We start from the raw sequence: 27,366 nt of genomic DNA, 5'->3' as shown, positions 1-27,366 counted from the left end.
GATTCCATGTGATTAACAGCAATCCCCTGATCTCCATATGGTGCACCTGGCCTGTGACAGTAAACACTGTCAAACACTGAAGCACACACACAATTAAGTTGTGACTTTAAGAGCAACCACCTGTTGACAAGTGTCACCAACCTTCAGTTTCCTAATCTACGCTACCGATTCAACACTAATTTCAAGGTTGCTGCCTCCATTTGTGTGTCAGTAGCAGCTGCTCCTGTTTAATCCTTTTAGTGTGAAGGACGGTTGTTTGCTCATTGTTTTCTTGCCCACTCACAATTGACCACTAACCAAAATCCACCCGGTATTAGTCACATCGGATCAAACAATTCGGCTCAGGAACTTGTTTTCTGCAGGCTGCTCACCTCTCTACGAAGAGCTCACCGCTGCCTGCAGGAGGCAGAGGCTGACGGAAGGATCCCTGGTGTATGTGCGTTTAATGTACTGACTCAAGTCAACCACCAAGGAAAGCATTCGACTGCACTTCACTTACGCTGTACTGTCCTGATATCATTATAGTAGCGCCCCCGTGTGGCCACTCTAGGTGTGTGCATCCACTACAAACCCGACACTAATACATCTTCCTTATCCTGGTTTTTGTTGAGGTAAGATAATTAAAATCTAATACAGTTATGAAATAATTTCTCAACTAACCAGATTACCCCTTTAACAAATAAGTGCAGGGTTGTCGTAATTATGACACTATTGATTTTATAGGTCTACTGAGCTGCAATGAGGCTGTAAAGAGCTAGCTAGCATACAAACAACTAGCTCACAAAATACTTGGAGTCAAAACTTACAAGCGCATTTACTGAAGGTTCTACATCATAACTGGTTTAGGTGCATTGTAATAAACGTATGAATACAAATAAATGTATAGCTAATGTGAATAAAGAAAATAACATTAGCTGCATTAGCTAACCTTAACAAACGGCGGGTTAGCTAATTGAGGTAAGGCACAAATATAGTACGTAACTTTTAAGACAGATTTCGGTAGTTTTTTTTTAAAGCATTTTAAAGTTAAGTAATGACAATATAGTATTGTCTAGGTATGTGTTTGAAGAAAGAATGTTAAGCAATTATTTACTGAACTGCATACACTTATTCAAACTGTAGTTCGACTTTGGTCAATTTAAATAATTCAAATGAGTACGTTAGCCCAGCAGGCTACAATACAACAATACGTAATAAAGCACAACCCATACAGTGAATATGTGTGGACCATATGTCTAGATATAGTCTTTAAATGAAACGTGAACTCTAGCACTTGAGTAAATCATTTAGACTATATCACAGCCTTTCTGCAGACGATTTGTTTTGGTGAATTCTCCATTTGCTAACTATTTTGGGCGCTGCGCTAAAGCGCTGTGAGTCACATGTGGGCTGTAAGTGAGTTTATGGCTTTTGTTGCGACTCTTTCCCACAGAACGCTGCTTTTGTCCAAGGCGCTAAAATACCAGCAGCATCAAGTCACACAGAGGCAGGTGGCGAAGTAACGGAAGCTGTTACGTTGCCCTTCAACATAAAAGCCTCTGCTTTCAGCCTCAGTTATGAGAGCCGTTCTAGTATTATACACACTTGACATACACCGTTTTTTACTTAAGATACTGTATTTGAACCTCAATGAAACGGTTGTAAATAGGTTTTAAATCAGATAAATACAAGGAGCCCTTTTTGTTATTGTTACTTTATGTAAAGTTGTTTGCTGTTGTTAGTGGGACATGGTGGTAAGATAAGATAAGAAAAACCTTTATTAGTCCCACAGTGGGGAAATCACTTCACACAACAGCAAGTTCAGGGCAGACGAATACAGCGACATAATCAAAAACAGTTAAAAGACACTTTGTGTTGGCACAGTACAACATAGTAAAGTGCAGGTACAGTAGAGTGAGTATAAGGTCGTTGGAAGGGTTAAAGCACAGTTTAAAATATTAAACTTCTACCAGTTTGCACAGATGTTGCATAGAAAAATTGTTGCACATAGTGCAAATGCTGTATAGAATAATGCTTATATAATAAGGCTTCTGTTTCTCATCGTTTCTCCGTTTTACAGAAAACAAACACCCTTTTTCACTAAGAGCTTTATGAGTTTTTATGAAATATTTTTTTTTATGGCTCCTTAGTTCAAATGGACCCTGAGAATCAGACCCGTCACCGGCCCTTTTGGTGAAGGAGACGAGTGTAAATGACCAAATAACAATTTGTTAGCGAACTACAACTGCAGTAGAAGTGTGTCTTTAAAATACTAAATTCTCTACGTGCTTGATTGAAGGTTCTTTCGATGGAGGACACGACAGGAAGTGCTTAGGGTGTGTTGCGTGTGGCTTGACTGTGGTTCAGAAGGCGCCTCTAGGAGGAGGAGGCAGCGATAATAGGAGAGAGACGCAGAGTGTCAACAGCAGGACCCTAACTAATCCCGCAGCGAGCTCTCTGCTTGATCTGGCGCTCATTTGATGCTAAATGTGCAATTCGCCGACTGAGGATCATTTCTTTAAGTTTGTGGGGCTAATTTTAAGATCTGATTTATCCGTAAATGTACTTTCGGTGAGTTTGAAAAGATCACGTTGCGGACATAAGAGCGGACTCTGGGAAAGTTTAAATGGGCTTTAAATGGGCTGATACCGGACTCGTGAAGGTTCCCTGGGGTTTGGGATTCTTTTGAAATCACCTAACATTTTTTTCGGACGTCTGATCACCATGGATGTCGAGGATTAACACTGCTTTCATTGACCCACGCACGTTCTGTGGACAAAAATGTGACCACCTGCCTTTGATCCCACACCTTCTTCTTTTCATTTTAGAGATATTTCACTGTTTTATTTCCTTTCCGCCCGGAGATCAAGACATGAACGCTTGAGTTTGATGTGAAAAACGAGTGTTTAAGAAGGAGCCTCAATGGATTGAAAGGTTTTCCTTCTAGCTGCAAGCGAGGAGCGCCTAAAGCAAGGTAAGGATCCGTGTAGGCTGAGCCAAGCATCCTCTGCAGGCCCGTCAGATAAACAGAAAACATCCTGCAGCAGAGTAGCAACACACTGTATCTGCTGTTTGGGGAGACATTAGTAATATTTATTACTATTGCATTAAATCAGCCTCATCAATAGTAAATTAAAAGTGATTGCAAGTGAATTTTCTCTCATTATAAAATAATGATAATTTCGTTGCTGTGTTGCTTTTCCTCTCTAGGCTCTGATGCATTGCTTTCCTCCGCCTTTGTTTATGTTTTGTGTGTCACATGGCCCACTTAATCTTCACATGGGTTCATTGTGTGTTTCTGCTACACCATAGTGAATTGACATAATAGGCTGTGGTGGTAAACTGTGTCCAGGACTGAAAAGTGCGTCCACCAAACAGTCCAAAGAGTGCTTTTTCTTTTAATTCTTCGTTCCTGGCTTCCTTGTGTTAGCCGCTCGCAGACGCAGTGAGGCAGACAAAAGATGCACCTGTTTTGTTTTGCAGCAGGTCTGTGTGGGGACATGGAGGACGGGGCGCCCTGATTCACTGTGGGGCTGGAGGGATAAAGAGCTTGTGTACTGGGGTCTGTCGGAGCAGGCAGTTATTGGGCCCGATGCGGTCTGTGGCGCGGCGTACTGGACAGCGCCTCATTTTAGATGCTTCTGTGCAGCTGTCTTGTGCAGCTTACATTATGCGTGATATGAACTGAGGAGGTTTCCCTGACAGTGTTTGTGTTGTACTTTTTAATACTTCAGGTGCACAGAGGTACACATCATTCCTTATGCTTGTAATCCCTGGTGTTGGGCAGTGAGTGCAATGTATAGTGGCAATTTTCACTCTCATAAACTCCCTTTACTCTAAATCAGCCTGCAGGGTTTTGTAGTTAACCTTTTGCTAAGAATAAACAATAAGTTTGTTTTGTGAACATTTTCCAATTATTTGTGTATAGCCATTTTAGAAAGCAGCCCTTTATTATTATTATTATTATTGTCGTCATTATTATTATTATTACATCCACAAGTACATACACATTCCTTATTTTACACCTTGTATACATGAACACTGTGACCTGTAGTCAGATTATCATGCTGCAGAAAACAAATGAGTCACAATTTAAACTTGCTTACTCTGTTGTAGGGTTTGTAGTCTATGAATGCAACAAGAGCATTATAGTAATGCAATGTTAAAGCTTACAGTGAACCAAAGAGTAAATGTACATAGAGCTGATGAAAACAGGTCCTGATGTGCTGGGTTTCATGCTTTAGTGATCTGTTTGGCAGCAGCTTTTTCTGTATGTCTGGTTGGTAGCTGCGATGCCAATGCAGGGTCATTTTGGGTCATTGTAAAAACGTTGTTTTCACCAGACACATGTCATTCTTAAACCTACTAAAAGTTAAAAACAGCCATTCAGCCACTGCTCATTAGTCCGTATTGTTATCCCCTGTAGCAGCGTGTGTTATGTTATCAGCGATCACTATGTTAATCCATATACAGTAGGCTTTCCCCTCACGAGATTAGGACTCTACTCCCGTGCTCGATGCGTGCCCAGCTCATTTCCTATGATTCGTGTACGGTTCAATACAGTTTCTAAATTGGGTTTTAGTGCCAGGGCCAAAATCTATGGATTGATTGTTGTGTTGTAGAGGCTTGTCCAACCAGTCAGTCAGGGTTAGGTCAATGGCTTACAACTAATTTGTGCGTTTTTGACCATAGTGCATTTGTGCTGTTATCACCTGAAATTTTTGTAGAAGCTTGTTGTATAATTTCAAATTTTTTCCTGGATACCTTGGAAAGTGTTTGTGACACTTGCAGTTCCTGCTGCAGGTTTAAACTGAACCTGTGGCCTCTGTCAAGATTAGCAAGGATTAACAGGAGGGTAATGCTGCTGCTTATAAGGGTTGTACCTGTCACTAACACCCCTGATGGCTCTGCTTACTGTAGGTACTGAGCCATAATGTGCACACACAGTAGAGCAGAACATTAACTTTCCGTGTGGGGGCTTTGTGTGATTGTCAGAGGAGACATCGAAAGTAAAAAGAAAAAAACTACACATTAAATGAATCAGACAGCTGCAAGGACGACTGTCCAGCTCCTGGTGACTCCCGCTCAGGGTTGCCCATTAAGACGCACAGTGTAATCGTTGCATTATTCACTATGTCCGGGTTTATTGAAGTGTGTTTAAGTGTACAGGGAGACATCAGGCCTAGCAGCTGTTGCAACTGACAGCTTGGAGTCCTATTACTTGCGTTTAATGCTAAAAATTCATCTGTCCATTCAGCCTTTGATTTTCACTGGATGTAACTACTGTTAGATGTTAGATTATGTTAAGCTTTGTTAAGCTTCTCTTTTTCAAGAAAGACCTCAATCACCCTCAATGCGCATCACATGCAACACTAACTAAAACAGTCACGAGTACTATTAAGTACTATATAAGCATTATTAACACAATATAAGCTAGAAACGTTCTAAGTGAATTTGAAGCTGGGTTGCAGCAGTGGTAAAGGTTGTACATTAGGTGCAAACTAGCCTATTTCTTTTGAGAGTTGGTATGAGGAACAGAATGAGCCAGTCTCTCCAGTGATAAGGTTTCATGGTCATGTTCTCTGAACCCAGTCACCGATGTTAATATGTCTATCTACAAGACAAACACACATATCTGCAGATCCTGTGAAATGATGGGGTGGCATGTCTTCCAGATGCCACCCAATCTTTTCATACAAACAGTGACAATTAAGACTGCAATGTTTGACAGTGGATTAAATATAAGTGTTGTTGACAACAGTCAGTGGTTTATAGGAAGTAGCAGCCCCTTGAGTACACAGGAAATCTCCGTAATCCAATGTGGATCCAATGCTTTTTTCTTTTTTCAAAGGGGAAATTTATTGCCAGGCAGCGGAAATGCGAAACCCAAACTTAAACTTGTGGCTCTACAAAGGAGGTAGAGCTTTACTGGTGTAATAACACACCAGTGGTATGGTACACGACTTCCTTTTGTTGGTTCTGGACCCAGGTCGCTCTTTGTTGAATGTGTCCACATAAGCCGTCGGTGTTGTTGCACCAGCAGAGGCTGTGGTGCCGCCGTCAGCAGAGCTTGTAGAATCCCAGTAGGCAGCGTAACCTTAAGTGTTTAGTGACTTAATTTCCCAGTGATTGATCACTGCACAACCAGCTGACAGAGTGCCCTTGATTTGTCTCACCCATTTGATCTCTAATTCAATTACACTATTAACACTTGAAACAGCATGGTGGGATTAGTCTGGGTGTTACAAATGTACCATCCAGAAGGTTAAGATCCAAAGCAATTTGTGTCAGTGAAATCCAGCTATACATTGGGTCAGTCAGTGGTGTCCGCACAGTACACCGCTTAATGGTATGCGCTGTAGCAGCATCTACATGCCTTGCTTTGTGTAGTTTTTCCTGATGTCGTTGACATCAGTGAAAGTTTAGTTCTGCAGTCGTGTAGGTTTCTTAGCATGTGGGGCCTATTGTGTCATAACTTTTAACCTTTCAAAATCCCACCCCAATAATCTGCTTATTCAAGTGTGAAGGTTCTGTCAGCTTCCCTGTGTTGCCTGCTGTGTACTGTAATAGATAGTCTAATGTCATTATTACCCTGAAATATGCTTTGTGTGACTTCCAGCAGAACACATGTCTGTGTTCCTTAGAATCCCATGTGAGATTAGTTTGCTGAAGTTAACTTACCTCACGTGGCTTCACTGCTGCTCTGTGGGAGCATCCACACTTGCTTTTATCTTTTGTAGGTTGATTATAAAATAATAATAATAATAATAATAATAATAATAATAATAATAATAATAATAATAATAATAATAATAATAATAATAATAATAATAATAATAATGACAAATGTGCATTTACACTTGACCTTTTTGTTAAACAGTCTGCCTCTTCTTTTGGGTCCTCTGTGTACATACTGTATCAGCTAAATGGCCTCTTACTGCTCTGCTGTCTAAGGAAATAAGATGGTGGTCTTCTGTCTACTTGTGCACCTGTAGACAAAGCCCCTCCAGGCTTCCTCTGTAATATCAGCTCAGTCTGTCTTCATCTTCCTGCAGGGAAGTTGTACAGTATGTTCTCCCATGGAAGCGCGGCAGGGGCCAAGACAAGATTCTTTAGAGCTTGAGGTTGTCAAAATGGGAGGTAGGACTTTAGGGAGACAGTGGGGTTCCCTCATAACTCTTGCTGCCTTGTTGATGAAGTGAGTGTGAAGACAGCAGCGAAGATGATGCAGCGATGTGAAATCACTTACATCTTTTTTTTAATACTGGCGGTGACACAAATGATTGGTCTGACAAGATTTCTTTCTTTTTTGCTTGAATCCATTTGAACTGCTCAGTTCTGTCACCCCCACCAAGCAAATGATGTGTGCTCAGGGGCAGTAATCCATTTTTCATTACAAACACCGAACCCATTCCACCTTAGTGGTTGTTTAACCTTAGCTTCGTCTTTCTGCTTGATTGGGAAAAGTGCTGAACAGAAGTGCGTGTCTCTGCCAGCGTGAATATTACATGAGTTTCTGTTTGCTCAAGTGCAAACATTGCTGTTAAGAAACTAAACAAGTCTGTGATTGTTAGTTTACCTTGCTTCTGCATTCCACATACGGTTATATCAGCAGCTAATATCCAAAGCTTATCTTGTGTGTGAAAGTTCTCATTCATCCAAGTCGTGCTTATGCCAACAGAACATTCAGTGGCAGCTCAACCTGCTGTTTCTTTCAGGACCTTTGACACAAAACCTTCTTCTAATAATAATAGCCTCTTCACCATATTACTTTAAAGAACTCATAGCAGTGAGCTGGTGTTATGGGTTCTGATTCAAGTTAAGCGAAGGCACTGAGATCCTTTGTTATGTTTGTATGCCTCCAAGCCAATTTGAGGCGGAGGGCCTCATGAGTAGCTGGAGCTGTTCTCGTTCTCTCCATTGAAGTAAGCCTATAATTTGTTTAAGTTGTTTCCCCCTTCACGGGGCTCTTTGGGACTTAGCAAATGAGTAGATTGTGCTGCAATGAGCTGTGTATTTATTAGTCAGGTGGACGTCTCGCTTCTTGATATGTATTGTAGTATGTGGCACCTTGATTGATGTTTAGTTTAAGTATGCACGTTGTCTATTGGCAGTTAATTTAGCCCACTTAAGTTTCTTTCAAAAGCTCTGGTAACAAGATAACATCTGGAGTCAGGAAAGGCATCTTTCAATATTGCTTGTGTCAGCTGTCACTTGCTGTTAGCCTATTTAGTGTCGGATGAGACCTTCTAAATGAGCTGGACCAGTCACAAGCATCAGGTTAATCTGTATGCACTCTTAGAGCACTCTCCAGGTCCTTTCTGTAAACACACACATACTTTGGCCCGCGCAGGCAAACCTCTGCAGGATGCATCTAAGCAATGATGTGCTCCTCCGACTGCATGTAACACTCGATACAGTGTCTTATTTTTTCTCATCCAACCACAGCTCATACAACAAATTTAGCAGAAGTTTAAACATTTTCAAAGTATACAGTTATTTGTTATCCAAGAAACATCTGGAATATAGTGTAGTTGCTGGATTAGGAACTGATGCTAACTGATGCAGGGATTACATTTCTCTGAGGGGGGACGTCTTTGGGCAGCAGAATCTGAGTCTGTGAATAGTGCAGGAGTATTTTAAAGTACAACAAGCAAACGGGAAGTGTGGTCTTCTTTTCCAGGTTGGGAGATGTGCGAAGGAGTCTGACGCATGGCCATGGGACTGTGGAGACAGTGGCTTCACACTGTCAACATTGCTGTAGCCATCTGTCTGCTGAGTAAGTATGCTAATGAAAACATGGAGGTGGTGCATATATTTCCAATGTATTTGCATAAGTAATTTTTGCTTTTGAACTTTTAGAAGTCCAAAAAATATTTTCTCTGTGCTTCGTACTAGTATTTTAAATGTACTTTACAGTACAAACTTTTTGTAAAAAATGGTAATATTGGAGACACAGTTATGTAACCCATGCTGTTATACTGACAATAAACTCCACAGTCATGATTTAGCTTCCCAATATGTCACTGACAGATTAGAGACCATTATAATATGAGTGATCATTTACTTTACTTAAATACTTGATTGAAATTATCTAAAACCATTCATAGTTAATTCCACTACAGTAGGCAACGCTTGTCAAGTCATTCACTTGAGAGTCAAAACCTAATGTCACAAGTTAAACTAACTTATTTGTTTGTTTGGTTTGTAAGACAAACTATTGTCTTTTTACTTTTGTCTTCCATTTGTTTGCATAACTTTATCAAAAGTTTGCCGTTTATCAACATCAGAGGAGCCAGCGTCCCCTTGGATAAGGATAGAAGATAAAGCACTGCAGAGCACTTGGCATCTGTTGTGGTTTAGCTGCATAGATATAGTGCAGCCGGTGATGAATCTGTCAGCTCTGGTAGCCTTACATTAGAGAAAGTAAACAGAAGGGGTGATGAGGGGGAATGGGGCCAAAATCCAACTTAAATCTTAACTCTGGGTATGGATTTAGATCAATCCTGGATTTATGCTGCCCCAACCCCAGGCATGCTTCTGTGCGTGTCTGCGTGTGTTTGTAAGGGGGGTGGTGGTGGGAGCGATTTTGCTGGTCTGCAGACCATGTGTATACCCCAGGGGGTGGTGGGAGGTCGGCTGAAGTCAGCATGGAGGGTCCTGCTGCCCTGCATCAGCGTATCACCAACCCCCCCTTGTGAGATTAAAGTAATCACCAGGCCAGATGAGTAGTAGAGCGAACACTGGCACCCAGTAGCGCACACACCCACGTGAGCAAATGGCAGCAGGGGAGAGAGAGGAGAGACTACTCCAGGTGCCACTAATGGGATTGCTGTGTGTTTGCAGGCTTTGCAGCTACATGATCTTGTCACCAAGTGGCACGTGGTTGTTTTACATGCCCTCTGACGGCCCATCCGTCAGCAGTGAACTCTCTAGGGAAGCTATGTTAACCCTTTTCTCACCTATTTCTCGGTCTTTTCCATTTCAAACAAATTTCACAAGGAAGACTAATTTGGCCTCTCTTACAGAGATAATTCTTTTTTATAGATGTTTATTCACTGCACAGTTTACTTCTGCTCTGTGAGGAAATCTTGTGCTTTATCCTAATGATAATGTTTTTTTGCAGGTGTGTCTCAAGGTTTGGCTTCGTTGGTGCGTGGTAGAGAGGGAGGATCTGCAGAGCTGGGCTGTAGTCTTACTCCTACACCGAGTGAAGCAACCAGCCCAAACATCTTTCCCTTACATGTGGTGGAGTGGGTGCGCCTTGGTTACAACGTTCCCATCCTCATCAAATTTGGAGTGTACGCTCCTCGAGTTCACCCGAACTACAAGGGTAAGAGGCATTCAGACGTCTTCACCTACACTGTCCTGCCAGAAACCCGATGAACAAATCATATCCGTAACAATGTGTTAGCTGACCTGAGAAAACATTTGTGAGTAGGACAAAGATGAGAAATTTGAGCTTCTATCAGAGCAGTTTGTTCTGAAAGCATTCAAGAGGGCAACCGCTAATTGGCAGGTTTCCTTAATTATGATTCACTGGATTATAGTAAGTGTGATACAGGTGTAACAGGTGAAGGCAGACGTTAAGAGGTTACAGTGGTATTTATGAGGACCTGGGGAAGGGAACTTTGCATGAAGACTCTAAAATGGTAATCCATCCAAACTGCAGTCCCTGTAATTACTGCTGGTGTTCAGCTTGTGTGTTTCCAGGATACAGTGGTACTGCAGGGAGAGGGGAAGGGCGAGAATGCATTAATGGAGGCAGTTAAAGGGGGGTGGGGCAGCTGAGGAGGAGAAAAAAAGGGGTACCAGTAACGCTGCGCATGGGGAGATTAGGAGTGTAGGTGGGGGCTTGGTGGTCTGATGACAGTGTTTTATTAGTATGCCGAGGGGGTGACCCAGTAAGGGGAGATTGTTGTGCTAGAAGAAGGATGGATGAAGCATTGGGAATAATGGGAGTTTTCTTGCTGGACTACTATAATCCTGTTATTGTCTGCCACAGGACAGCAGACAAAGAGGGGTACCACAACCTCCCCTTGCTTTGCTGAAGCCAACAAGACCACTAAGACACCCCAAATCCCATACTGTCCCAACTGGGTCATTGAAATGTACTGAAACTGTATCTAATCTAACATTGAACTGAATGCTTCTGACTGAGAAATGTCTTTGCATATTAACCACATATCAGAATTCCCACTTGAGAGCTGAAACATCAACAGTCTGCTCCTGTCTGGCAATTGGGCTGCGTGTGTTTGGCATGTTATCCCCGTTGTAGGCCGTTAAGCATGTCATTGTTTAGAAGCAGTCATCTGTTGCACAAGCAGTCAGTGAAGTAAACAACATTGCAGAGCTGCAACAGACTGAGAGAGAGACTGTTGAAATCTATTTTGCCATATCCATCTCTTGTATGCCTTCGTCTGGTGTGGGCTTTACCCCTGTCTGCCTCAGATCCTCGTGCCTCCCCTCCCACTCGAGGCATATGGCAGCATGTGAAGCATGTCATCCCTGTGGGTCTAATGTATTCTACCCTCAAATTAAAATGTTGGGGGATTTTGGTTTAACCACAACACAGTCAAGTAGGCAACCATTTCCCAATCTTTGTCCTGACTTGTCTGAGCAGATTGAACCAGAAAGTGTGGATTATTTTAATTTCAAGGTTTCAGATCAAGAAAATGAATTATCGCAGACACACCCTGAGGTGACAATGCAATGTTTTTTCCCATTGAAGTTAGATGTAAAAGAGACTAAAACGTTCTGTCGTCTTTCAATTTGTGGACTCACTTTGTTGCAAATTCTTCACATTTTAGTAGGTCGAGATAAAGCATTAAAAGCATTCCCCAATGCTGTCTGTCCTTGGTCGGCCGATTTGTCTCCACTCACTGATGCTCTTGGCCACTTTTAGAAACTGTCATGAAGAAATCAGCGCAAGCAATATCTTTGATGCTTTTTTTAGTCCTTTAAAATCTCTATTTGATATCATATCAGGTGTATTTGAAATACACTCTGTATTTGAGGGGTGTCTTAACTAGCCTCATGCACTAGCGTGTCTTAGTGTCAGGGAACCTCTTTCTACTTGAAGTAAATCAGGTATGCATTAGTACCCTGCATGCCTCTTCCTCTCTGTTTCACACCCAGCATGCCCTGCAGGGCTGAACATTAGTCGACTCACAACAAAGAGGAAACGACCAGATAAACCCTGACTGACACACTATTATGGCCTGTTGAGTTGCATTTGTTGAGACAATATATCAAGTTGTGCAGTGTCAGGATGGTTTACTGTTGCAGCGTTAGATCAAATGTCTTTAGTGTGCTAAAGAAAATCGCTAGAGACTGTGAGCAGTGGAGGCTGACCTGAGGTTAGAACCACAATGGGCAAACCCCCTGATCTCAGCAGGCATTCATCACACTCTCGGTGTGACCGCTGGACATTGGAAAAATTAAAGCCTGCATTTGTCACACACGTAAAAATGTCCTATACACACAATTAAATCTACCAGTGTACACACACGACCCTGACCTCTAGAGCGTTCTCCCCCCGTGTGAAGCTACACATAACAGCTAAGCTTTTGCATTTGTTGACTCCAGAAGCAAATAGTGCAACTAAACAATGTAACTGATCAGCTTCATCCTTGACCAACCCGTTGTTCTGCTACAAATAAGCAAGATGTGCGGCCAACAATGACATAATGAAAGATGTCTTTGTTGTTGAGAACAGCAGGTCATGACAAATGCCATGATGCAGTGTGTCACTGGCCAGGTTCATTTGAAGAGAATGAAAATCTGTTCTACCCTGTGTGATAACGTTCATCCGGTCTGCAGCAAGATTATTCAATCTGCATGTTTAAAGTTTTTATTAACATTTTGGTAATTAGGACACTGAGCTAAGATCAGGCATTATACATTATTGTCATGGTCAACGTTACTACTACTACTACTAAAAAAATGTAAAGCATTACATCAAAATCAACTTCACCAAACTCTAAAACAATATTAACAGTTATCACTTTTCTGTGTGACAGTGGTGAGTTGAGTGGCTTCCGTAGAGAAATCTGGCATCTGAGCCCCGTGTGCCTCCTTGTGTTGGGGTTAACAGAGAGAGGGGGACAGAGTTAACTGTAATCTATCTCACGACAAAGAGCTATTCATAAGAGGGTTAAAGTGATTAGGCAGACAGGAGGATTGAAGAGAGAAATTTGGGGGAGTGGGAGGGGTGGGCTGAAAGAGGCATGAGGCTGGCCCCAGACAAATTATTGTATTCAAATCAAAACACATCCCACAATGCACCTCTGCCCGGCTCTCTTATACACATACGGAAGGACAAAGAAAAGCAATGCTGATGCTTCTCCAAACAGAATAATCTCTCTCCCTTAATACTCACCCGTGCCTTTGTATCACATGTAACTCACTGTACCCTTTGTATTAATATATCAGTATATGTCAGTGGGAACACTTATTTTAGGAATCTGTGTTGTTTTAATTCCTTTAGGACAGTGTTGTCCTGGACATAAAAAAAAATTGCAAGATTAATAGACATAGAAATGCTTTAAATCATGAATTTGACACAAATTACCTTGGTAAGATTGTATGTGGTCCAAACTCTTAGTGTGGTTATATTGCAGTAGTTTGACTTGCAGCAGTGTCACATCAATCTAAAATAACAAAAGAATACGACCTCGGGAACCATGAGGCAGGTCCAGCTCCTGACCTGCGGCTCTGGCTGCGAAAAGCTCAGTTATTCTCAACCTGCCACCCACCGGGTGAGAACCTGAGCGGGCGTGTCCTAGAGGTTCACACAGCGCCGCTGGATTAGTGTTTCCATTTCCTACCCTTGGCTGCACGGCAGCGCGGCCCGTTGGAAATGCGGGCGCTCGTTTTAAGGTAGACTGGAGCTGTCATGTGATAGCTGCTGGAAGAAAAACAGTGGGGAGGAGGAGGAGGAGGGTAGACATGAGAAAGGAGCAGCAGCTATTGTCTCAGCCACCCTCTTTGTCCACCGTCGACTCAGATGATGTTTGTCTCTAGAGGATGACTCGTGGACATTGTGCTCATGTAGGACCAGGGGAGTGATGAATGTGTCTGCTGGGGAGTTGCGGAGCAGAGGGGTCAAAAAGGTCAACCTCTCATTGGTTGTCAGTGCATTATCGTTGCGCACATTTCAAGTAACCTCTCCGTAACCTCTTATTCAATTCCTGTTGGGTTTGGAGAAACGATGGGTTTTTAAATCATGGCGTTGCTCTTTTTCATCATCTATTTTAGCCTGTTTGGCTTCTTTGTGTTCATCACTATCCGGTGTTTTTGTTACTGTCCATTGGCCAGTTCAAGTACAAAGGTACAATGTTAGAACTGGTCACAAGGCATCCACGTTTTGTCCTCTCGTCCCTTTTTCTCTCCCTTTGCCAGCCTCACACAGTCGCCTGCTGGATCTGACACAGGACATTTTTTGAATATAAACATGCCCCACCGCGTGATCAGCCTTCCCCTATCCACGTTTTTCTCCCGTGTTTCTACAGCAACTGAATTCAAATCTAAACCTACAGCCCGGGCTTTTCTTGGTCTCATCACTATGGTAACCTGGGAGAATGGGAAGTGGGGGGGTGCCATTTCTTTGTAGCATTAGGCTGGAGGGAGTCTACGGGAAAGGGTTAAGTGCTCGACAGAAAAAACAGAATTCCCCTCTGGAGACCCAGGGGGCAGGGCCCTCACCGATTTTTGAAAATCAACATGGATACACACCCATGTGGTTCAGAACCCAGGAGATCAGTGTGCGCAGGGTCAGTAATACAACAGATGACATTGGCCACAATAATCTTTATTGTATTCCACAATGCTTAGCCAGATACAGTAAGTTTGCTAGTGGAAGTGTTTCTTCTTCTAATCTGTATATTATAAAACTGTGAAGTTTATTCCGCATCAATCTGGAAAAGGTTGACCATGAAATGGGCAGCTGAGGGAGGATCCCTGATAGAGAGACAAGAGGGAAATGCCTAAAGTTCCCCCCAAACCTATTATCATTTGCCTGCACATTTCCCCTTCCCGAGCCCTGCTCTGTTGTTTGAAACATGCTGACCTGAAATCACAGGTATTCATTTTATGGAGCCTCTAAGTGAGCACTGCCCATCAAAGGTCTGTCGTTTAGGAGGTCAGTCAATCATTAAATCTAAGTATGAAGCACAGCAACTGCCCCGGTGAGGAATGCAGAGTTAATTGTTAGCTATTGTCTCACTTTTTACTTCGTGTGTTTCGCCCCGTCTTAAGGCCACGTACTGACTTAAAAGATTTTCGTAGCTTTAAGGCACTGCTCCAGACGCTGCTGTCTGGAGCGAAACTGGGATGAATGGTGGCGATATTATGTTGCTTGTGATATTGTTGCTGCAAGGGTGTAAGATATTCAAGACCTCTCTTATGTTATGTACAATAGCTTCATGTTTTGCACAACCGGAATATTAAAGACGACGCCGTACTAACTCAAAGTGATGCAATATTGATCACCTATATCATTTTAGCAGTTTGCTTGAAGCTGATTAGAATGATGGCATGCCAGAAACATCCTCACATTTTCCAGTTTATTTTCAAACTGCTTTGGCCAGTGCCGGTATGAGCAACGTGTGTGTTTCCCCTGCACGCATCCTCCTGTTGTTTATAGTGCTGAGATTAAGAAGGGGGGTAAAAAAAAGAGTTCATTGAGAGACTAAATGAAAAGAGAGGGGGTGGGTGGGAAAGGGTAACTTCAGCACCCTGAAAACCAGGCTGCAGTCACCAGGCAACCGACAGATCAAGTTTCAAAGCCTGACAAGGAGTTGTAAGAAGTACAGAGGGGTGTGTGTGTGTGTGTGTGTGTGTGTGTGTGTGTGTGTGTGTGTGTGTGTGTGTGTGTGTGTGTGTGTGTGTGTGTGTGTGTGTGTGTGTGTGTGTGTGTGTGTGTGTGTGCGCGTGCGCGTGTGTGGATCCATCTGTACTTTTGAGGGTGTACACACACACACAGGTTTGCATCTGCCATGCCTCATATTTATCTGTGCTATCACTAAACAGAGGTGACTCATTTGCTTATGCATCTGTTGTAGGAATCCCTTTTTAACCCAAGCTACAGAAGTGAAAGGAAGTAAACACACTCCGATATGTTATAGTTGTAGTGATTTAATGAAGCTGCGTTTGAGTATTCCTGGAATGCTCATTCTTACGTTCCACTCCTTAACCACCCAAACCCTAAATAAGAGGAGAGCATCTTCATCTGTAATTTTGCATTACGATATAATTATCACCAAGTCATTCATGTAATTGCAGTCCAGCTAAGATTCACCAGCTTCTCATCCACTGAGCTGAATGTTTTACTTACCACTTTTCCTTTTTATAAATCCTAATTACGTGTTTGGTTATTTGCCACAGCGAAGCTACTGTCCGTGTTCACTGATGTGCATGGATTTGTTTGTTGCATACAGTTTATGACTTTGAATGTGGCCTTTGTAGGACTGGGTGCCTGGGTTCCCTTCATGGTTAAGCCCTCTTCCTGCATGTGCTGACTCTGACAGTCTGGCCGTGTGTGTGCTGACCCGCTCTCTCTGTGTCTCTCGCCCTTTCCTCCACCCTCCCTCACCCCCTCCGCCCACAGGCCGAGTGTCTCTGACTCAGGGTGCCTCTCTGCTGGTGGACCGCCTGACGCAGGAGGATGAGGGCTGGTTTGAGTGCCGCATCCTGCTCCTGGACAGCAAAACAGACGACTTTCGTAATGGCACATGGACCTTCCTCTCCATCACAGGTGCAGCACTACAGGGTTTTGGGAACACAGAAGCGGCTCTATTTGCTTTTCATAATTTGTACTATCCTTATTTAGTACATCCCCAGCATGTGGCCTGGGCAGGGCAGAGTTCCCTGGCACGCTGTATTTCCTGAGTGTTATTAGAGGAGGATCTGTGTGACGTACGTGCACATGATAATCACATCTCGTCTCTGCCTTTGCGTAGCCTGCTGTGAACTAATGGTAATGTAGGAGGACACCAGAATGGCAGAAAAAGGACTGTGTATGTGTAGTTTTAGGATTAAGGCTAAATCCTTAAATCTGAATCTTTTTAACCCACTTATCTTTCTCTGTCTGTCTCAAACACACACACTTGCTATGCTACAGCAAAGTTACTGTGGACCTTAATGAACATATCAGGTTGAACAGAACACTGCACACCTAAGAAATTCTCTTACATCAGTGTATGTGACCTGTGTTTTCTGTGGTATTTCAGTGCTCCAATATTCTCTAAACACAAACACAACGTACATTTGGACATAAATGTTGCCAGGAAAAGGGCCTGGCGATCATCTGTATATAACCAACATCAAACCAATTAGTATTTCTCTGCTGTACTAGCATGAGCTATACTGTGGGTGTTACTACAAATACTTGCGGGATTTCAAGTGTACCTCATTTCAATATGTACACAAAAATAATCAACCATCTACTCTTTCCTCTAGCTCCACCTGTATTCATCAAGAAACCACCAACCTTTGTGGAGGTTCTGCTTGGAGAATCACTGACTCTCAGCTGTGGAGCCCATGGCAACCCCCGGCCAACCGTTGTCTGGCACAAAGATGACAGCCCAATTGAGAAACATGAAAAAATAAAAGTGAGGAAGAATTAACAAAATGGCATTTTGAGTATTTTAATTGAAGAATTTATTATTAGCTTCGTATGTAGGAGATTTTCCTGGGAAGCACACTGCTTTGTTGTCCTCTCCTTGATGCCCCTGTGATCTTTCACCAACTGCTCCCTTTTTTCCCTCTCCTACTCCCCTTTACCTTCATCCCTTTGTAGGTACTAAACGGTACCTTGTCCTTGGCCTCCGTCACAAGAAATATTTCAGGAGTGTACAGATGTCACGTGTCCAACTCTGAGGGAAACCTCACCCACTCTATGCAGCTACAGGTCAAAGGTCAGTGCTCACCTGTCAGTCATTGTGAAGACCTAGAATCTGTCTTCTTGTTAAGCGTGTGCTATGATGTGTAGGTAATAAAACTCAGCTTTTTAAAGTCAGCAGACACATTTATTTGGATAAATCTTTCCAGTTAACCATAAAGCTTTTATGATGTAGGTGAGCTGCTACCGTGAAAGATTTCTAATAGTGCATCTTGGTTAACTAGTCTATACTGCCACCTATAGTCTAGTGACTGTATGATTTGCCACTGCTGAACACTAGTCACAGTAATAGTATTATCACTATTTGCATCACAAAAACATAAAGACACTACACAATGTCTTATCTTTTTTCCACTTCGTCTATTAGGTCCTCCAATCATCATCATCTCCCCAGAGGACACCACTCTCAACATGTCACAGGATGCAGTTCTGCAGTGTCAGGCGGATGCCTACCCCTCAAACCTCACCTACGAGTGGCTGAAACAAGGACAAAATGTTTATCATATCGAGTAGGTCTTAAAATTACGTGTGTACTTCAATGCAAATCTAAAAACACGATTTGCCAATCAGCATTTTAATTCGACCATTTATCAATGATCAATCATTTATCATTTATTAATGATCAGTGTCGGTTAGAACACCTTGAGATACACCGTGCTTCGTTTCATTTGGCTTTAGGTCCCTGAAGTCAAGAGTGAAGATTTTAGTGGATGGAACACTTCTTATCCCTAATCTCATCCCAGAAGATGCTGGCAACTACACCTGTATCCCGACTAATGGGATTCTGACCGCGCCCTCAGCCTCTGCACATTTGAAAGTGAAACGTAAAGTGTTTAATCAATTATCCACAACTTTCTCTGCTTACTTTTACAAAAGGTGAGGGAATTTATTTATTTATTAAAAGGCACCCCCCTTTTAATATTTGTTCTGCTTGTTTTAGACCCTGCACGTATAGGCCGCATGCCTAGGGAAACATATTTGCCAGCAGGCATGGAGGGAGTCATTGTCTGTCCTGTCCAGGCTGATCCACCTGTGCTGTATGTCAACTGGACCAAAGATGGGAATAATTTGAATCTTGACAATGTATGTTATACACTATGAAAATAAAATGTGTAGAAATTTTACAAAGAGATTGTAAATTACGATTACGTATATCTTTTACCCTTTGGGCTGTCTAGTTTCCTGGTTGGATGGTAAATTCCGAGGGCTCCGTTTTTATTGCAACAGCCAATGACAACGCTGTGGGGATGTACACCTGTACTGCGTATAACAGTTATGGCACTATGGGCCAGTCTGAGCCCACACAAGTCATTCTGCAGGTAAAGTTAGGCTTATTGTCTCTCTCTTTAGCTGTGGAGGGACAGTTTAGTGTCAGCAGATAATTACATATGCACATTTGTGACAAGGCTCTCTTTGCTTAAGGACCCACCAACATTCCGTGTGCATCCTCGGGCTGAGTATCTTCAGGAGGTCGGCAGAGAGGTGATCATCCCTTGTGAAGCTGTTGGAGACCCCACCCCAAATATAACATGGAGCAAGGTACAGACAAAGGTTTTTTGTTATAGATTATTGGGCTGACAAGGTTTATTTTTACTGTACAAGGTTTATGTTGTTCTTTTTAGATTGGGCCCACCCCTCGTTCCCCCTACACCGTGCTTGCCAATGGCTCCCTCCTGCTGCATCCTCTCAGTAAAGACCATCATGGGGGCTGGGAATGTCTGGCCACTAATCGTGTCGCTACTGTCAGTGCAGGCACTGTGGTCATGGTCCTTGGTGAGTGTACTCCCCCCTATTGTTGATGTGTGGAAGTCCACCTTTGGCTACGAGTTACTTATGTGTTTATGAACAATAATATGTATTAATATAATAATATAATACGTGTTTTAATGTTCCATAGGCACCAGTCCTCATGCTGTATCCTCAGTATTTGTCACTACAGAGATGAACCAGGCAAATGTGTCCTGGGTTCCTGGCTTTGATGGTGGATTCACTCAGAAATTCACTGTGTGGTTAGTAACATATAATACACATACTTTAGGCTGACATAGTTGTACTATCTGCTATCTGTGTTTATTTTTATCTGTTGTAATTTTTTTCATAGGGTCAAACAGGCATCCAGGGGAAAACATGAATGGGCGTCTTTGCCTGTTCCTACATCTAAAAACTACCTACTGGTGACAGGGCTTCTCGCTGGCACCACCTATCAGTTCAGCGTCCTACCTCAGAATAAAGTTGGCTCTGGGCCTTTCAGTGAAATTGTTTCTGTAGGAACCCAAGGTCTGTGCATTGAATTTATAATTCTAAACGTTAAGTCTAAACGTTGTGTAAATACTACACTGTAATCTATATCATTCAACCGTATAAACCTATTGTGGAATATGTGTTAGCTGTTCCAACAGAAGCACCTGCAGAAGACACCACTCTCCCAGTTCCAGATCCTCCCCTTCTCCTGTCGGCCAACCGGACTGGGCAAGGTGTCGTCCTGCAGTGGCTGCCCCCTGAGAACCCGTCTTCTCCACTCACAGGCTATGTGCTGCAGGCCCGCAAGGACCAGGGCCAGTGGGTTATTCTCAGCAGCAACATTACTGCCAATCAGAGTGAATTACTTGTACAAGGACTGCTAAGGGTAATGTTCAGTCTGTTTATTGCTCTTTTCTGTTTATTTCCTACTTAATGTATGTCCTTTCCAATGATCAGTCTTTCTAGCTTCTGAGCTTTTTGCTTTCACTAACCTGTATGGAATTAAGAGTGTTGCTGCTGTTCCAAAATCTATGTTAAACTTATTTAATCACAAACTAACTTTCATCACAAACATATTAGTTTATTTTTAATCAACTGTCTGATCTTTATTTATTTCAGGACTCTAATTATGATCTGAGGATGATGTCTCGCAGAAACAAAGTCCTCAGTGAACCCAGTGACTCTGTCAATGTATCTACAATAGGTAAGTTTACCTTTCAGTTAAATTCAAGAGCATAATTATGTTATATTTTAATTGCAAAATTAGAATTTTATTTATTTACTTTTATTGTGTTGTGATTGCAGGGATGGAGATGTACCCTTTGCGCCCAGGTTTTTTAGAGGTCATCCCAGAGCCCCTGTTGGCTGGTGTTTTAGGAGGAGTGTGCTTTCTGTTTGTGGCCATCATCCTCTCATTGGTGACAGCGTGCTATATGAGTCACAGGAGACAGCTTCGACGGAAACAGTCAAGACAAGGTAAATTACTCTCCAATTACTTCTTTGACTTCAAGATATTGCTTAAAAAATCTCCAGTGAGAATATATTTTACCTACGTTATCGATTGATAGAAACCTTTATTTGACCTTTTCATAGATCTTCCATCTGCCTTCCAGAAGAACAGTCCAGAGTGAGTGTCCACTCTTTATCTTATAATTAAACAGTTTGTGTTTATTTTGTTAGAATCTGCAACACTATGATGTTGTTCTGTCTTGTGTATCTTGCTTTCAGAGCTCGCTCACCCTCACGCAGCCCAGACAGTGTCCTAAAGCTAAAGTTTTGCCCACCGCTTCCATTCTTCGCAAACTCGTCGTCACTGTCTGATCAGTCCTCCTTTGATAAAGGCAGTCGTGGGGAATATCATGACCAACGGAAACAACTCTTGTCCAATTCCTCTCCACCACCTCATTACACACTGTTTGAAAGTCACCTGGGATCCCAGGCCCCGTCACCATCTGCGCTGGAATCAATTTCCAGAGGGCCAGATGGACGCTTCATTGTCCAGCCACTGCCAGCTGGGCCCAGTCCCTCCAGTAAGAACCACATAAAGAAGGACGACCTCCAAAGTAACGGTGGGCCAAGTGGCTCAGGGAGCAATCGGACGTCATTAAGGGACTCTCCAAAGTCAAGCATCTTGAGCTCAGAGAAAAGTGAGAGAAAGGATTCCCCTCTTACTGTGGATGTCCCAGAACTGAGCAGACCTCCATCCTCCCCTGGTAGGGTACGAGCCATGGCCAGAAACTTCTCCCGCCATGGCTGCTTTTATTCTGATGACGAACAAGGCTCAGAGGCCTTGTTGGAAAGAGCTAGCTTTTATTCAGACAACAGTGAGAAAAAAAACATTGATTCACTCAAGAGACACCGCATGTTGGCCCACACGGAAGATCTGTTTCCCAGTTTGGTAAGGAAAACAAAACTTCTGGATAAAGATAGAGACAGAGTTCAACATTCTGGCTGTCATCCTGTAGAAAGTCAGAAGACAAATAACAGCACCCTGGTCTCTCAACTTGACAGTGAACTAGAGAAGGAAAGCATTAACAAGTGTGTCCAATTGGCAAAGGAACGGGAAGAAATAGAGAGGGAGTTGAAGAGTTTCACAGCTGAACATAAAAATCATGGTTGTGGAAGAGATGAGCGACAGTCCAGTAGGAAGGACAGCCCTCTAAAGGATGCACATAAGTCAGAGAATGAGGCTGTATGGAAGCCACAAGATGTTACTATTAGACAGAAACACAGGCCTTCAGGTCAAACAAGTCGGGTATCTGACTATAGGAAGGCATGCTACTTTGGGAACACCAGCAGTCCCATGGACCAGCTCCCATCATCTCGCATACAGTGGGACATTAGTCCTGTGACATCTCTCACCAGTCTCATTCCTATTCAGACCCCACGGAAGACCACATCCCCCAGGTCGCATTATCCTCGAATGCGCAGGAAAACCTCAGAGGAATCTCTTGCTGTTGATTCCTCATGCTCTCCAGTCACCCAGGATACCTCCCTTCCCATGCTCTCCCCTGATGTCACTGTAGAAAGAAACCGTGCTCTAGAAACACCAGTAAGAGACAGATCACCTCACACAAAGACAGACACATGCAGGAAGTTCATGAATGACCAGTGCCTAAATGATAGGATACAGGATGGAGGTGTCTCCTCTGGGTTGAGACACTCACCTGCTAATGCTGACACTCAACCCTTGAGTTCAGCAGCTGAAAGCCCTCCAGTCGACAGTGAGAGGACTGAAAATCCAGCTTCTACAACATGTAATCATCCAGATGAAACCACAGGGAAAAACAACCCAGTCTTGAGGGATCTCAGTCCCTCAAATTATTCTACCTTACCCTTTGAACATGATGGAACAAAAGCAAAGGCCAAAGACACTCAGGGTCGGGAAGACAGGCGAAGCTCTGAGTTGGAAAAAGAGGGCGTGCGAACGGGCTCCAGGAGGAGTGACAAATGTCTGTTCTCTGATAGTCCCAGCACAATTTCAACACTTACTCTTGTAGAGGAGGTGGAGAGTGACCACTCCCAATTTTCTGTACCCAGGATGTCTGAGTCATTTAAGGCTAAGCCTGCAGCCCAGTCCCCTAAAAGCTCTCCACTGCAGACAAGCGCAATTCTTGAATACCTGAGCCTTCCAGGCTTCATTGAAATGAGCGTGGATGAGCCTATGGAAGAAGCTGAAGTCACAGACACTGCTGAACAAAGTTCAGAACCGAAGGCAGAAAAGTCTCCGGTGGCTAAGCCTGATGTCGTTCCTAGAAACTGGGAGGTCCATGTTCAGGAGAACCGCAAAAAAGACTCGAAACATAAGGTCTGCTTTGAAAAAAGTGCTAGAGAGGACGAAATCGACCTCAGTAGAAGACGCTCCCTCCATGTGGAATCTAGAGATTCTTCACTAAGAGTTAGCTTTCCTGATGAGACTGCTCCAGAAAAAACTAGCAGACAACTCTATGAAGAGAAGACATTAATTCGAGCTGGAAATAAAAGCACCGGTCGACCAGAGTCTAGACTTGGATCCAGGTCAGCTCACACCTTACTCAGTGCAGCAAGAGGCATGGTGGATATAGTGTCAAAGCATTCGCAGAGTTTTGTAGACAGTGATGAGTCTTTATCAGAGCAAGCCCAAAGACCAGCTCCTCAGGGCAGCAGAGTCAATAACATTGCATCACGGATATCTCAAGCCCCTGTGCCATTTCTAAAGAAATCCTTGAGTATAGGCCCCTGTAGGACTCTTTCAGGTCTGGGACAGCCGCGTCCTTTCTTAAAGAAATCCATCAGCTTAGGCTCACAGAGGTGGGAGCATTTTGAGAGCCCAAGGACTTATATTTCTGAGAAATGTTACTGGGATGAATTTCCAAACCCAGATGCCAGGATGAAGTCCTACAGTCTGGGCCACACGCCATCTTCTCTTCCCAGACCTGGCCCCTCTTGGAGGGAGTATGTTCCATTCAGACGCCCTAGCATGGGGAGCTTGGAGAGGCCTCATCATTTACAAAGACCACTAGCAAGTCCTTCCTACCTCACTCCTTCTGCATACCCTCTCAGACAGACGTCAGTCTCCCCAGTGCTAGAACCGTGTGATCCACGTCGGCAAACCACTGTGTTCCCTGAGTCTTCCCGGTGGTCTCCCTCCTACCATGAGACGCTAAGGTCTGTCCAGCATAAATACGTCCCCATGCCGACCCCCATCCCTGTCCCGCAGTACCAACACTGGCCAGGATCCAGAGGGGAAAGCATGAGACCCATGGATCCCAGGAGGGGTCCTCCCAGGTCCTACCTGCCCAGGGGCATCAGCTGGCCCTCACCCTACTATGCCCCCTTTCCACCCAGAGAGGCAGAATGTTACAGGCCGCCAGACAGGTTGATGGGGAGGGGAGGTGAGGCAGAAGCCCGGGAGGGAGGGAGGACCAGTTATGCCAGTCAGAGCAGTGGCAGAGGTAGCGCCGGGCTCTTCCGCCAGTCCCTGTCGATCACTCCCACACTGCTCAGTTCCCCAGAAACCACAGAGGAGAGCGAGCGGCACCGAGCTGATATGGATCTGCCCGAGAGGCGAGCGAAAAGGTGAAACACCTGGACAGCAACAACAAACCACCAGAGTGTCTTGGCAGAGGGATTTATTTATATTGCCAAAATACATAAATGATGTTTTAATTTCATGCTTGCGATTGCTGTTATCTGACCTCATGTCTTGTGTATATCATTAGAAGGAATACATCAGTAGATGAGAGTTATGAGTGGGACTCTGCTGATGCCTGTGTGGACTCGGAGGTCCTGGAGGCCACGCGGTCTGATCGGTCACAAATGGGTTGCCATGGCGACAGGGGGCATCCCAGATATGATCAGACTGTTGGCCTTCGGGACCAGCGACAGAAAGGTGATATTTTTATTTCACATACTCCCACCCGTTATCTGTGTGGATATTGATGCATGCGCCAGTTGTGAGAGTAATGCTTGACGTGACGTTGCTGCATGTCTCCATCCCGCATCCTTGTGCTGTGATTATTGTGAGCATGTGCCATGAAGCGCCCATACATGTATTTCCTCTCCCTGATGCCCCTCCCAGGCCCATCTCCCTCAGTCAGCCCGCCAGTTTCCAACCCGCCCCGCTGCCAGTACAGCCGCTCTCTAAGCGACGCCCGCTTCAACGCTCTCCGCCAGGAATACCAACAGTACAGACGGGCTCAGGAATCCAACTGTTCCCATGTGCCCTCACTCGCCCCGGGATCCGATTCAGACTCTGACTCCAACTCAGCATTGTTCTAGCAGCCTAACCTGGTCCGTTATTCTGCCTGCCCTCTCTCCTCTGTTGTTCACCTCCCTGCTACATCCATTTCTTGCCTGCTACTACTGTATTCATTCATGTGCAGTGTATTTGTTCATTCCAAGATCAGTGGCGCTAGTTTTATAGTGAAATATTTTCTCTTTTAAACTGTAAGAACTGTCCTCTAAAGCACTTCTTCTTATGTCTTTGTCTTTTACAGGTATGTCTAACACAGATACCAAATAGCAGCTGATATGATGTCAGCACCAGGGTCCCAGACGCAGACGCACCTCACATGGGCTTTTTAATTACTGTTGTTAAATGTTTTCAGCTTTTCCTACAGCAGACTGTGCTGTTTGCCATCAAATGTGATAGAGGTGAAGTCAAAGCTATGTTTCTTCTCATTTCCATACTTTTTCGACTGTTTCTTTGTCACAAAGCTGGCAAGGCATTATTTATTTTGAAGAAGCTTGAGTACCTGTGAAACCTTGACAATCAGTCACAACGGGCCCCTATGAAAAAGACCTGCCTTATAAAAGCAGCAGCATGCTACATAATGAAGATTGTATTAACGTTCATGTTTATAGCATTCCTTTAGTATAAGCGGGAAATTAATTACAACTCTGCCGGTCTGTGTTCAACATACGAAAACAAAAGGTCATACTCTGGATCACTATTTCTCACTATTTTCCTCTAAATATGGCAATTAGTCCTTAAAAAATTGGCACTTGGTACTAAGATCTTTTGATCAGTCAACTCTATGGGTATTTGTGTCATGATACACAAACTCTTATTGTGCATTTTAACATAACGTTCATACCTTTAAAATAGACTTTAGTACTTAAATGAACATGTTTATTTGCCACTGTGTTTTACCAGCTGGTTCCCTGACATGACTTCCTGTTTTACTGCATCTGTTACCGAAAAATCCACCCAACTTGACACTCAACTAGTCCAATCACTCTAACGTACCTCCCAGTATTTGTTGAAGGTGTACAAATGTCTATATGTACCTTAATGTGAATGAACCCTGCTCTTGTATTATATAGTCCTCTTCATCATTTCATCAGATGAAAAAATGCTACTTTACTCCTACTGAGTTGATAATACTTTGCCTCTGTGATTAAGGCAAACTGCAAGACTTGATGAGGAGCACTGGGGAAATAACCTTTGCCTTATTGTTGTCGTAAATACACTAGTTGATTGACCGTGATAGGGTTGTGGTGACGAGCTTTAATCAGACCAGACGGCTCAGATGGTTTAATCCTGAGTAACATTGAGTAATTCTGTGTTTATTGAGGTGAGTTACAGCATGAAAAACTGTTTACAATTCACATCACTGATGTGAAGGTAACACTGTGAACTTTTCATCAACTTCTGATTCTGTGTTTAAGCCACAGGTCTGCTGTTATGAATTTTGTGCCCTCTATTGTATGTTAATGTTTTGTATTTCACTAAAAAATGCTAAAAGCTGTTTTGTACATCACCTGACAGGGATTAAAAGACTCTCTGTAGCTACACTGTGCTGACATTCAACTTCTGTTTCAAATTCAATAGAACCCAAATAAATATCTTGGCATGGAGTGAGTATGCATTTCTGAGGATGGTTTTAGAGTTTTGTACAAACTGGAAATTTTTATATATCTTGCCACCGTGTTGTTTTTGTCATTTTTATATGTTTTTAATGAATAAATTGTTTTATTCTGAATCTACCAGACTGTGATTTCTGAGGAAAAACTAGATTAGAAACCTTAGAGACTGGTGAGAGATGTCCCAGGACTAACGTCCCACTGTAAGCGAGAATTTAGGAACGTTGGAACTGGCAAGTCAGGCTGATAATGACTTGTGAACAATCTTTTCTTTATTTTAGCATTTTAGTTTCCTTTGATGGAACTTTACAATTTAAGGTTTATAGCTAACTGGGTGAAAAACAAGTCCATCCAAGAGCAGCACTAGGCGGCAGTACAGCAAAGTCTTCAGCAGAACC

General features: G+C 43.3%; 1 protein-coding gene across 3 annotated transcripts; it reads left to right on the top strand.

Annotated features, from left to right (window-relative positions):
• The first annotated feature begins 419 nt into the window (after positions 1-419).
• Positions 420-27,091, top strand: igsf9b (immunoglobulin superfamily, member 9b). 3 transcript variants are annotated; one of them, XM_029163115.3, is made up of 22 exons: positions 420-611; positions 8,663-8,758; positions 10,106-10,312; positions 16,589-16,735; positions 17,440-17,591; positions 17,780-17,897; positions 18,249-18,390; positions 18,560-18,705; positions 18,822-18,964; positions 19,060-19,200; positions 19,304-19,420; positions 19,504-19,654; positions 19,779-19,890; positions 19,983-20,158; positions 20,269-20,507; positions 20,741-20,825; positions 20,927-21,097; positions 21,215-21,248; positions 21,350-24,679; positions 24,823-24,992; positions 25,182-25,393; positions 25,600-27,091. In XM_029163115.3, the coding sequence occupies exons 2-21, from the start codon at positions 8,692-8,694 to the stop codon at positions 25,379-25,381; spliced, it is 6,048 nt and encodes a 2,015-aa protein (XP_029018948.1). In that variant the 5' UTR covers positions 420-611; positions 8,663-8,691; the 3' UTR covers positions 25,382-25,393; positions 25,600-27,091. The 3 variants fall into 3 exon arrangements, with proteins under 3 accessions (XP_029018948.1, XP_029018947.1, XP_029018950.1); XM_029163114.3 differs by lacking the exon at positions 420-611 and adding an exon at positions 2,366-2,953; XM_029163117.3 differs by lacking the exons at positions 420-611; positions 25,182-25,393 and adding an exon at positions 2,366-2,953.
• The last annotated feature ends 275 nt before the right edge of the window (positions 27,092-27,366 follow it).

Source organism: Betta splendens, chromosome 9 (genome assembly GCF_900634795.4).
Source record: "Betta splendens chromosome 9, fBetSpl5.4, whole genome shotgun sequence".
Classification (NCBI taxonomy): Eukaryota; Metazoa; Chordata; class Actinopteri; order Anabantiformes; family Osphronemidae; genus Betta; species Betta splendens.
The sequence above is the reverse complement of the archived record's forward strand: the minus strand, read 5'-3'. Positions and strand labels throughout refer to the sequence as shown.

Bases quoted from the DNA above. Each gene is read 5' to 3' on its own strand.
- igsf9b (XM_029163115.3), top strand. From the start codon at position 8,692: ATGGCCATGGGACTGTGGAGACAGTGGCTTCACACTGTCAACATTGCT. The intron at 19,655-19,778 runs GTGAGTGTACTC...AATGTTCCATAG, and splicing joins CACTGTGGTCATGGTCCTTG to GCACCAGTCCTCATGCTGTA. The intron at 21,098-21,214 runs GTAAATTACTCT...ACCTTTTCATAG, and splicing joins ACGGAAACAGTCAAGACAAG to ATCTTCCATCTGCCTTCCAG.